We start from the raw sequence: 13,723 nt of genomic DNA on the forward strand, positions 1-13,723 counted from the left end.
CATTTGATCACTTGAAACTTTCTTGTTGCAATTAGAAAATGTTCTCATAATAATTCTGGCCAAGTCGAATTATTTTCATTGAATGAGAAGTAGTAGCTAAAGAATAAATAGTGGGAATACTGATGGGAGATTGTAAAGTTGCTGAATTTAAAAAGCAAAACAGCCAAAGAAGGATTCAAGAGTGAGATTGTGTCTACTAGCATGTAATTCACATAAACCGTTGCTTTGCCATATACAGGTAGATTCATATCTAACTTTAATGGATGCTCTTTCAATAGTAAGACTTATTTACCAATCTTATTTGTTCGCTCTTTCTTTTCTCACAACCACGCTAGAGATTCATCAGGAAATAATAATTCAGGATTATATTTCCTATTATATCAACTTAAGTAAGACATATTCCATCTCAGTTTCTTCTTCATGTAATTTCAGTTACATTTTATTTTATCAAATATGTTAGGGCGTATGTTCATAAAATAGCTCCTTAATAACAATAAATATCATTTTGAAACCTTTACTAATGACTGAAAACATATGCCTCTGGCCATTTTTAGAAGCTCTGATACTTTGAGAGTCATGAGAAAAACATGTTAGTGAAATAAACTCATAGGATAACATAATTCCTGAAATAGTTGATTGAATAAAACCAATTTAATTGCTATTGTTTCAGCCCAAGGTAATGGCTTATTGCCAGTACATCTGTCAACAGACTATTTTCTCCGTAATATGTAGTTTTATTAAAGGTATAAAGCCATTTTAGTAGATTCTTTGGGAGACTAGATTCCACAAAATTACTAGGTATTGTCTCTGTATATTTTAGCAACCCCTTTTCATCAACCAAAGTCTTACCTCATTTTTGCCACAAGAAAATGTGTTATTGACGCCACAGTGTACACTTGATATACCACTGAAAGACACAATGTTAGTTCTAGGAATTCTTCTCATCAAAACTATAATTATATTTCTCCAAGAAATCATAAAATTCATTGATTAACTCCAAGAGCCTAATTAATTGATTAGGTCAAACTAGAATATCTTTAACTGGGCAATGTTGACCTTGTCTTTTTTTTTATGGTATGCTTTTTTTTCTTTTGGTGATGTAGATTGGCCCTGAGCTAACATTTGTTGCCAATCTTTCTCTTTCCTTTTTTCCCCTCCCCACAGCCCCAGTACATAGTTGTATATCCTAGTTGTAAGTCATTCTAGTTCTTCTGTGTGGGATGCCATCACAGCATGGCTTGACCCAGTGGTGTGTTGGTCCGTGCCTAGGATCCGAACCAGTGAACCTCAGGCTGCCGAAGTGGAGCACGTGAACTTAACCAGTCAGCCAGGGGGCCAGCTCCCTGACTTTCTCTCTTATCTTTTTTTTAAGCCTTTATTTTTCCTTTTTCTCCCAAAGCCCCCCAGTACATAGTTGTGTATTTTTAGTCATGGGTCCTTCTAGTTGTAGTATGTGGGATGCCGCCTCAGCATGGCCTGATGAGCAGCGCCATGTCTGCGCCCAGGATTCAAACCCTGGGCTGCAGAAGCGGAGCGTGCAAACTTAACCACTTGGCCATGGGGCTGGCCCCTCCCTGACCTTATTTCTTGATTTAACTTTTGACATGGGAAGTGTATAAAACAGCTTGACATTACTTGTGTTTCAAACAATGTTAGTAATCATTGAAATGACTTTTCCACAGTATAAAGTTGGCATATAATTGCTATTTTGCCTTACAATTTTAGGTTTAATTCATTAAGAAACATTATCAAGTCTACAGCAAAAGCTAATATCCAAAGCCATAGTGGTGAAAGATGGTTCTTGTAAAGAAAAATTTCAAACTCAGACTTGAACTCAAAATGTTGCAGTGAAACTTTATCACTGCTAAACCCTCAAACTGTTGTGTGATAAGGCAAGTCAAGATTTTCAGCTTCCATTTTTAACAAAAATAAAAATAAAGATAGTTAAGTCTATAAGAGCAAATAAACTTCACCATTGACCATAATAGTCCAATAATGTGTGATAAATTCAGTTATTTTCCACAGAATACTTGCTGATGATTAATACAATGAATAAGTTAATAGGCTTTAAACACCTTACATTTTCACAAACTTTGTAAATTTGTTCAACTAAGCCTTTTTTTGTGCCATCATAGGTTGTAATATATCTTAGCAGATTCCACTTCAGGTTATACTGACCTAGTTTTTCTCAACTTCTTTGAAAATATGCTCACCTGTAGTTGTTCCACACAGACTATTCATAACAGCTATCTTTTCAGTCACTTCACACTCAGCATTGGCTCTTCAAAAAGCCAACAATTGATCAATATCAGTAACATATGTCAACCCATAAAGAGCCAAGGAAACTACTCAAAATAATCTACCTTGGTTTTTAATCCACTGTTGATGTTGCTGTCAGTGTTCTCAACTTTTTGAGCAGCTGTTCTCACCAAAAGGTTAATCATCTGATATAAGTTTATGCCCTCTGAGCACGTCTTCCACTGCTTGCAAGCAAACATGATTTAGTTAACTCACTATCCATAAATGACTTTCTTTGCTTAGTTAATAAATGAGCCACTCAGAAATTTACTTTAGTTTGTCTCATTTTCACTTTTTAGTTTTATGAAAAAATTCTGCTGAGATATTCCATTTAAATTTTCTAATTTTTCTGAATGTTGCTTTCCTGTGAATTAGGAATAGTGTGGTGAATGCTTAGTCTGGTAATGTCAACCTATTTTATATATTTTAGTACTATATAATGTCATGGCATAATAGACACAACACTGAGTGAGGCATCTACTTAGAACCTAAAGTAATCCACAGTCCACTGTACCTTAAAAGCAGGACATTCAAAGTCCACTTTTCTCTTCCTTTTTTGTTTTTAGATGATGGATATGCAGTGGTAATTTTTAAAACTAGGATAAAATGTCGCAGTATAACAATACATATGTCACTCAACATGCTATCAAATTATAATCACATCACAGATTTGTAGCACTGAACAGCAACTAAGTGAGGAGAGTGACACATTTGGTTTCTTTAGCAACTACTCAACTCCATCATTATACGGACTAAGACAGCCATAGACAATGGGTAAACCAAAAGGCATGACTGTGTTCCAATGAAACTTTATTTGTGGACACTGAAACTTTCATTTGTAGAATTTTAATGTGGGTCTTTTTTATATCTTCCTTATCTCTTAAGTTTTTGAGTATGTTATATAATGGTAATAACTTTTAATGTCATTGTCTGCTAAGTCTAACATTTGTGTCAGTTCTGGGTCATTTTCAACTGATTGATTTTTATGCTCATTATGGGTCCTATTTTGGGGCTTTTTTACATACTTGGTAATTTTTGACTGGATACCATACATTGTGAATTTAACATTTTGCGGTGCTGGATATTTTTTTATTTCTATAAATATTCTTGTTTTGCAGTAAAGTTACCTAGGGACTTTTTATCCTTTTGGGTCCTGATTTTAAGGTTTATTAGGCAGGACTGGAGCCTACTACCAAAGCAAGACCCTTCTACGTACTCTATCCAGTGCCCTGTGAATCATGAGGTTTTCCAGTCTGGCTGATGTCACCAGGCACTATTCCTAGCCCTCACACATGTACTGCTCGCCTGAATACTCAAGGAGGACTCTGCAGACATCCAGATTTCTCTTCCTGTTTACCTCTCTCCTCTCTGGTGTTCTGTGCTACAAACTCCAGCTTCTTTGGATTCTCCAAGACTCTCAGCTTTTTTTTTTTTTTCCTTAAAGATTGGCACCTGAGCTAACAACTGTTGCCAATCTTCTTTTTTTCTTTTTTTTCTTTTTCTCCCCAAATCCCCCCAGTACATAGTTGTATATTTTAGTTGTGGGTCCTTCTGGTTGTGGCATATGGGACGCCACCTCAACATGGCCTGACGAACTGTGCCATGTCCGCACCCAGGATCCAAACCAGCGAAACCCTGGGCCGCCGAAGCAGAGCACACAAACTTAACCACTCGGCCACGGCCACGGGGCTGCCCCCTCTCAGTTTTAGCTTCTCAACTTAGCGAGTCTGTTAGTCTCTGTCTCAGTTCACCCTCCCTAATCTGCAGCCTGTAAACTCTTTCAAGGGGTAAACTGGGGCAATCATAGGGCTCACCTTGTTTGTTTCCTATCTCTGCCTTTAGTTGCCTTAGGTCCAGTATCTTGAAAACCATTGGTTCATGTATTTTGTCTATTTTTTGTTTGTTTCAAGTGAGAGGATGAATCCATTCCCTGTTACTCCATGTTAGCCAGAAGCAGAAATCCTACCATATGGAATTTTATTTCTATAATTGCATACTGTTTCCTTCTATTTATTTTCTTATGCTAGTCATTCCTTTTTGTATGCTGTAATTTTCTTATCAAAGTTGTATTTTCCACATTTAGCATAGTACCTTAGACACAGTAGATACTCCATAAGTAATTGTTATCTGAAGAATTATTTAATCATTACTTTTTGCTCTTAATTTCAAAGAAAAACTTTTTCTTTGTGCGTGTTGCTAAAGAATCTAAGGAAGCTTAATTAAATTTCCTCTGATTCCAGTTCTAAATTCTTTCCAGAGGTACACTATTCATCTAGGTCTTTAAGACCATTTTCCATTTTCCTTCAGTTCTCATAGTATCTTTCATGGCCAAATGTCTGTTATTTTCTGTTAATGCTTCCTGGAACAAGAAAAGTATATTCAGATCTTTCTTATTCTCTACTATCACCAAAAGGCAGTGTTTGTGGCCTGTCCTTGTCATCATTGACTGAATATTTCAATAAGTTTCTGGTAGCTTAAACCAAAATTCAATATAGAAAGGTAAACAATCTTATTTCCAGGCAACAGATTAGTACAAGAGTAGATACCCAAGCTTATTGAATAAGCAAGGATATGCAAGTGCAAGTCACTTTGTAGAAAGTTCTTATGTCCCAAACAAAAAGCTCAAATATAAGACTGTCTCATCAAAAGTTTGCCAACTTTACACATGGATGTTTTTAGAAATGAGGTTGATATGCGTGATCCTTAGGCTAATTTTGAGTGACTCTCAAATGTTCATCTAGTTTGGCTCTGTTAAGTCTCTCTACCTCTTTCTCTAACACAATGCATAACCTTATATATAAAACTACAATCCTACGCAGTCTTTCTGTCTTTACTTTTTCTATTTTCTACTGCTTTCTTTACTTTCTTTTGATTTATTGTCAAAAATTGTAATTTTTTTAAGTAAATGCGATAAAAACAGAGGAAGACAGTGAGAAAAGAAATTATATTATGACCACCTAATAGGAAATACCCAAACAGAAAAGAATAACTGCCTACTAGATATGTTTTATACTTTTGACAATATAGATATATAGTGCCAAGAGCTGAGATCTGAAAAAAGAAAAGTTGTTGCCTTCAAAATATGAAAAGAAACTAAACAGAAGAAATTAATAATTGTATAAAGGCCTACAAAACATAACCTATCAAGTAATGGATGGCAAGTCACTTCTTAGTAATATTTAGATAAATTTTATATTAAAAGAACAGTGAATATCTTATTAACAGAACTTGATTTGTAATTTTAAAAAACACTTCCAACTATTTCATAGCAAAATGTATGTATGTTTTATGCAGCTGTAGGAGCATTCAGTAGTTAATGTGATATGGTGGGCCGGGGGCCTCCAACAGTCAAGTGCTTAAGTTCCATAGCCTCTCCATCCAGATATGTGCTCTGTATAACTCTGAAACTCATGGCGGGGGTGGGAGCAGAGGAGCAAGTAGAGTGCATTAGTTTTCTAGGGCTGCCATAACAAACTACCACAGACTGGATAGCTTGAAACAGAAATTTATTTCCTCACACTTCTGGAGATTAGAAGTCCAAGATTAAGGTGTCAGCAGGATTGGTTTCATTCTGAGTCCCCTCTCCTTGACTTGTAATAGCTGTCTTCTTGTTGTGTCCTCATATGGTCTTTCCTCTGTGTGAGTATGTCTACATCCAAATTTCCTTTTCTTATAAGGACAGCAGTCATATTGGAGCAGGGCCCACCCTAAAGACCTCATTTTAACTTAATTACTTCTTTAAAGACCTCATCTCCAAATATAGTCACATTCTGAGGAATTGGAAGTCAGGACCTCAACATATGAATGGGGTGATGGGGTTGGGGAGAACGACACAATTCAGCCTATAATATACAGCATCGTTTATCTCCTCATCATCTTTCAAGTCAGGGTGTAAGTCAGCATTATGTACCAAATGATATTTCTATTTCAGCCTCATAGGTCTTAGAGTTCGTGTGTAATACCCTAAGACACTTAAAATAGGTTATCTGTCTTAGTTTTCAGCGTCTGGTGCTTTGTTTTGTGTTTGCTGTTGTTATTTGTTTTTACTTTTTTGGAGTTTTCTTTGATAGTTTAGTGAGAAATTGGGAAATAACAGATAATTGCCATATGCAGTCTTGAAACTGAAGCCACAAGTTTTTTAGGAATAAGGCAGAGCCCTTGGGGGAGAGAGGGCTTTTTATTGTTGTTATTTCAATGACTATACTAATTTGGGGGTACTTTAGTGAAAATTGATATAATCTTTTAGAGAAGCAATTTGAGAATATCAAGAATTATGAGTATATACCCTTTAATATACAACTCCAGTCTAGGAATTTAACATTAAGAAGTAAAAGATGAGCACAAAAATTTTGCATAAAGATTTTCGTTACATTTTTATTTTTTATAGTGAAAAATTGGAAGCAATCGATGTTTTCTGAAGATTATTTAATGACTCAAGAAAAAGCTTGCAATATAATGCGAAGGGATAAAAGCACGATACGAAGCTACATACACGCTATAATCTTAATCTGAATGTGTGTATGTATTTATGTCGGGAAGGATGTAAATTTTAACATTATCTAAACTTTTTCTAATTGTCATGTTTTCATAGTCAGAACAAAATATATGCTTTAAAATGAGAATTGATATTTTAGTTGGTTATATCTGTGTTTCTAGATAAATAGGGGTCTCATTCTTTCATCCCAGCACCAAGGGAATTAACATTTCAGTTTATTACCTATAACATGTCCCACTGAAAGCTGATTTATAAGACATGAAGTTCTTTTAAAACAGATATTATATTTATTATGTATTATTGTATATCTAGAATAATAGATATTATTATAAAGATATTTCTACTTATTTTAATATTGTTTCCAAATTTCTTTTGTTACCTTATATCATGGTATTTCTAACTCCTTTTTTATCTTGATATTGCTTCCTTAGAACTTTGCTCAGTGAAAACAAGTTATAAAGTGCAGAAAAAGGAATGCAAGATATCATGTCTAAAGTATACACTTTAATGAATATCCTCAATCATTCAGTCCAACGCTACTAGGGTATAGTGGCTGAGTGCCAGCCTTCCATCAGTGTAGGGAGAAGGGGCAAGGCTGAGTTTTGGAGCCCACATGTGGTGAGTTGGGCATCCATGTGTGACGGCAGCCTGGTATGTAAAAGCTGGGCCAGAACAGAGTGAGGAGGGCATCCATGCAGGGGAGAGGCAAGGACCATGATAGCAGATTGGTTACATACAGAGAGATTGATCACATAAATCTGTTAAGGAAACTGGGAGCCAGGTTCTCACTGTTGAAGAAGGGGATAACAAATATTGGAAGAAGGCTGGAAATAACCTTGTAGTGTTGGATTGGAATAGGAGGTATTGATGTGAACTCATGGATTTCAAGAAATATAAATAGAGAAATAAATATAGATTTCAATGTGTGCTTGCATCTGTACACACACACACATTCCCCAGTTCTGTCCACTGACATTCCACTAATAATGAGCACAGCTAGCACCATATATTGACTTCTAAATAACATTCTCCACCCAAAGGAACCAGGACTCCTTGGAGAAATGACAGATTCCAGAGGTAGGATCTAAAAAACCTTTTTGTGTCAGAAAGTAAGGACAGGGACCAGCCCAGTGGCGCAGCAGTTAAGTTCGCACATTCCGTTTCTCGGTGGCCCAGGGTTCGCAGGTTCGGATCCCGGGTGCGGACATGGCTCCGCTTGGCAAACGCCATGCTGTGGTAGGCGTCCCACATATAAAGTAGAGGAAGATGGGCATGGTTATTAGCTCAGGGCCAGTCTCCCTCAGCAAAAAGAGGAGGATTGGCAGTAGTTAGCTCAGGGCTAATCTTCCTCAAAAAAAAAAAAAAGAAAGAAAGAAAGTAAGGACATATTTAAAGAATGATAGGGACATATCAAAGGACAATATCGAACATAAGGTAGACAAAGCATATTTACTCCTTAGTACAGAGCATTTTTAAAATATGGGTATTATTTAATCTCTAAGTATAAACTCAACATAAAAATCGAAGCAGAAATCCTTAAAAAAGAAAGCCTACCTTGGTTTGCAAGATACTATAATAGCAATTCTTGTAAATTTAAAATTAACTGACTTTTTTTCCAAAATATGTCTGATTATAGGCAACAGGCTCAAGGGTTGGTGTCTTAACACAAAATGCAACTAACATGGGACTGTCAGTTATCATTTCCTTCATATATGGATGGGAGATGACACTCTTGATTCTGAGTATTGCTCCAGTACTTGCTCTGACAGGAATGATTGAAACCGCAGCAATGACTGGATTTGCCAACAAGGATAAGCAAGAACTTAAGCGTGCTGGAAAGGTAAAATAAAACCTGTTGTTACCATCATAACGTTTTAAGAGAAAAACAATCAGAGCTCCCGTCTTTATGATATGTTAACTTCCTTTCTCAGGAATTTGTAAAGTGGCGTATATGTATTGAAAGGCATATAAACCAGTTTAGGAAGGAATGTAAATATGTTATCGCAATGCAGTGCATGATTTAGAGCATGGATTCTAGGGACAAATTAGCTGAATTAGAATCCAAATTCTGTCACTAAAAGAATGTATGATATGAGCAAGTTATGTCAACCTTTCTAGACTTCAATTTCTTCCTCTGTAAAGTGGGAATAATAGTATTATCCACTTACAGATTTTTTGAGCATTACAGAAAACGTTTAGCATTATTCTATGCAAAACACTTAGAATAGTGTCTGGAAGACAGTAAGCACTTAATGTCAGCCATTATTACTGTTATTATATCATGGGAGAATTTGCTAACATTGTGATTCCCATTCTCTGATTATTGAATAATAAAATTTTCTTGAACAATTCTGAGTATTTTATTTTTCAAAATAAAGAGGAAATATAATAGATACTGAATACAAGGCAATGCACTGATAATGATAGTGCCTAAAGCAAGGTTTTAGAGACAAGGACCCTTTTTATACTGACCAAAATGAACGATTTATTTAATTACTTGGAAAGTGCCTTGACATATTTAAGCTTCTCAGTACCAATCATATTCATAAAAATAATCATCATATTAGAGATTTATGGAAACATTAGTATTGCAGTATCATAGCTTCTAAGAACTGAGAGAAATGTCATTTGATCCAACCACTCACCCAAACCCAGAGGAGGAATTCCCTGTACATCCTCCCTGTCAAGATTCATCCATCTTCTACCCTCCACTGGCAATGCATTATTTTCCCAGCGCCTGTCCTTGGATAGCCTTACAGGGCAAGCAGTCCCTTTTTTTTCTTTTTTTTTCTTGGCCTTCTATCCTGCTCTTCTTAGCTTTCATCTTGGTAGAGGTCCAAAGCCTGTTTCTCATGACAGCCCTTAGGAAGTTAATATCATGTAAAGGCTGAATCTTCTCTTGGCCATCCAACCCCATTATCACATTGGTGAACATTCTCTTAATATAAAAATGATTTTAGTATCATTTATGATCTATCGCAGTTGACACATTATAAATAGCATTAATATTTGTGAATAGGGATGCCAAGCACATGACTCATCAAAATCTGGTTTTCGTGACCCTTGGACCTTTCCACCTTTCTTGCACTAGATAATCACCCTAGGAATGTCTGCTTGGGCAGTACAGACTAAACTACTTAACATACATTCGCCTCAGGGACAGTGAAAAGTTGTTTAGCCCTGCCCGTGTGCAAATTATCACAACTTCTAAATTAATGGGGCCCTAATTATTATATTTTACTCATCTTAATTTTTATGTCATAAACTCTAGTTGTATATGTACCCTTTGACTTTTCCTTTTGTATTATTAGAGTGACCTCAGGCTATACAATCAGTAACTCCAGTCAAATAGGCAGTATGTGCCTTTCCCAGTAGCTTTTAATCAGTCATTTTACCAAATACTGAAACTTAAAATATGGACCCATAAACATATTGGTCCTTCTTCAGTTGCCTGTGTAGATTTGGACAAATCATCAAATGTTTTACTTTTCAGACTTAAAATGGCCATATTGGTGAAAAAAAAAACAAACTATTTTCTAAGGTTCTGTAGTAATATTATTCCTTTCTCCATTGTGATCACAATATTTTTTTGTTCATTTCTTTTTTTCTCAAGCTTTCAGCATTCTTATCCATTTTCCTTGCATACGACAGAATATGTTACATATGGAGGTTTTTTTGAGTTTAGTTTGAATTAATGAGAATTTAGAACAATGCAACATCAAAATTGAGAGCAGAATTCCAGAGGTCCTGCTCACAGTCCAGAAATCTAGTTCTCTCCTGTAACCCGAATTCTCCTTCCAATAACACTAGGCATCCACCTAGGTCTTCCTCTGTGCTACAGTCCACTCTGCCAGTCTGGAAACAGAATGTGAAAGCAGGAAGTTTCTCTTTCAAGTCAACACGTGTTCTCATGTCCACGAAGTTATTCTAAGCCAAAAGTCTCCTCCATTTTGAGTTCCGTGTGATTACTCCTTCTTTTTGAAAACTGGATAAATATGGAGAAGCATTAATTATATTTGAATTAAATATCTTTTTAAGTTCACAGACATCAAAATGAGAAATGGCTATATCTCATACAGAATTCTATCACCACACTCCATGTTGTTTTATTGCAATCTTCCTAAGTCCTTTTGGTTGCTATTTGCATTTCTGTGCTAGAATAAAATAATTATTTGATTATCTCTGCTGTCTTCTTCTTGAATTATCTCATAATTCATAGGACAGGGCCTTTGCATAATTGCATTTGAACATAATGCTCACTAATATTTGATCCCTCTGCCTATGGAACTAGTTTAAATAAAAATTCAGTGAAAACTTGAAGGGGGCTAAATTTTTTCAAAGGAAATTTCCGTTGAACCTGTTATCTTGAAATCTTATTTTTCTATCTTATTATTGGGAAAGAAAAAAGGAAGCTAAGAAAACTCATCAGAAAAACTTATTGACTTGTACTAATAATATATCTCTGATGTAAGTGACTGGAATTCACAGCCAGGAGAAGTTTAACCATTACTAACTTTATTTCTCTATTTTATTGTCCTATTTTATAAGATAGCAACCGAAGCTGTGGAGAACATACGTACTATAGTGTCATTAACAAGAGAAAAAGCCTTTGAGCAAACATATGAGGAGACGCTTCAGACTCAGCACAGGTGATTGTAGATTCCTACTGACTCCGTTAACTGTAGTTTGTTCCACTAGAGGCAGTACTCCTGGATGACTCCAGTGGTTAGCCTGCCAGTTTATTTGCTCTGGAATCTTTCCTAGTAGCAGCATAGCATAATTTCTCATATGATTTCACCAAGAGGAGACTAGAAGAGAAATCAAGAGCAAGCACAGTTAGAATATATATTTTAGGTCCTCCCATATTGCCATGAACTATTACTAAATGTGCACATTTTTCTTTATTTTCCTGAAACAAGATTGAGGAAATAACATATTCACGAAAGAAGATAAGATTTCTCAGCCCTTCATATTGACTCTCTAAAATAGTTCACATTTTAAAACGAATATATACAAAATAAATATGATCATTCCTTTTAATTTTAAACTAGCCCTCCTTATCACATGTACTTAGTGATACTCTATGTATTACTTTATCAGAGAGAGAGCTTTGTACTCTTTTGCACTCATGCTTATAGTTGGTACTGTCCTTTAATTTCCGCTATTTATTCTCTTACTGCAAGATTACAATAGAAATATTTCTAAATATTTCTAAACCAAATCTCTTTAACTCTTTCTTTAGCTCTCCTTTCACAGACCTTGTCCATTAATTTGAAAGTACATTTGATAGGGGCAACTTTGTTACACTGAACTAGAGTATATAGCTATAGAGAAGATCATTATATTTTCTGTTTTCTCTGTAATAATTCTCTAGTAGTTAAAAAAAATCACTTTCTCTTTAATTCTTAGAAAAATGTATATCCCCTAAATGATAACATGCCTAGTATTCTATAGTCATTACTCTACATTTATTAAAATGAACTTGCTATGCCTCATGCCCCATTATTTGGTAAATTTTGTGCATTTCAGAAATACCTTGAAGAAAGCACAGATCATTGGAAGCTGCTATGCATTCAGCCATGCCTTTGTGTATTTTGCCTATGCAACAGGGTTTCGATTTGGAGTCTATTTAATTCAAGCTGGACGAATGACCCCAGAGGGCATGTTCATGTAAGTTATGCAAATATATATACCCTGTAAATGGACCATGTACTTTAACCAGAAAGATGTCTAGTTTATAGTGCATTATCATTTAAATCACATATGTGGAAAAGACATGCTGGGATAATTTCTAAATATATTTTTTTATTATTTATTATCTATAAGTGGACTCTAACTGATAAATACACATAATCTGAGTTAAACTCCCAAATGAAGTGCTCCCTGCTGCAGTTTACTAGAATGTGGGAATGGAGGGTAAAATATGCCTTCTGGAATTTGTGAGGCTTCATGGAACTCCCACGGTGGAAATGGCCTTATCAAGTTTGACTATAAATCAGTGAGGTTGAGTTCTTTGCTAAGCAAATATTCCAAAAGAAACACATATAAATGAGTATTTCCCTTCAGAAAAGTCACATTTGGAGTTGATCGTGGCATCCCAATGGGAGGAGGATCGTACCTCCTCCCAAAGCATTTGTTGGAGCTTCTATTTTGGAATTCTGTTCACATAGTTATAAATTTCTTTACTTTATAGGAACACCTAAATTCAACTTCTGAAATTAGACAAATTAATTTTTGAGTGTTAATTCTGAGCCTCCTAAGCCTCCCTAAGATGCCAAAATGTTGCTAATCTATATCAGAAATGTCTCTGCTAAATGTTTAGAGCTAGAGAAATCCATACAATATTTGACTTCAAAAAGTAACGTTATGTTTTTTAACAAGCCCACCAAAACATACACATCAAAGCAAAGATCAACCTCTTCAAAATAATGACTTGTGAGACTACACCTGTACCAAGGTGTAATCTTGGTACATTTGGCAAAACATTTTGAGGACTCTTCTTTGGGATTTGCCTCCCAAGTCTCAGGCACATTCTTCTGAATATCTTCATTGGTGGCACATATTTGTACTTTGAGGATATATTTAATTTGAGGAAGTGACCAAAAGTCATTTGAAGCAAATAATTTCAGAATACCTTGGAATAATTTTTAGTTTCTATTCATGTGATTGTTTATTTATTTATCAAACATTAACTGAGTTCCCAGGAACTTTCTTTGCTAGGCACTCAGAAGAAAACTGTCCATAGTTTACCAACCCCGTATTCCTGAATCTTACTTGACAATAAGGGCACTTAGCAGTTTCCTGGAAACAGATTTCCTGGTGAAATGGAATTTCTGTATTTAAGATTTCAACAGAAATTGTAGGCTCCCTTCTAGTGTTCTCCTACCCTCTAAAACAGTATGCAGTTTTGCCTGTGTGAACATATAAGCC

The 13,723-nt window shown here is 35.5% G+C and overlaps 1 protein-coding gene across 1 annotated transcript in view; it reads left to right on the forward strand.

Annotated features, from left to right (window-relative positions):
* Positions 1-13,723, forward strand: part of ABCB5 (ATP binding cassette subfamily B member 5) — a 112,020-nt gene that overhangs the window by 80,204 nt on the left and 18,093 nt on the right. Inside the window, exons 20-22 of the mRNA XM_046670406.1 lie at positions 8,430-8,633; positions 11,342-11,442; positions 12,323-12,463. Coding sequence (XP_046526362.1) covers positions 8,430-8,633; positions 11,342-11,442; positions 12,323-12,463 — 446 coding nt within the window. The remainder of the gene's footprint in view (positions 1-8,429; positions 8,634-11,341; positions 11,443-12,322; positions 12,464-13,723) is intronic.

Source organism: Equus quagga, chromosome 8 (genome assembly GCF_021613505.1).
Source record: "Equus quagga isolate Etosha38 chromosome 8, UCLA_HA_Equagga_1.0, whole genome shotgun sequence".
NCBI classification, from domain to species: Eukaryota; Metazoa; Chordata; class Mammalia; order Perissodactyla; family Equidae; genus Equus; species Equus quagga.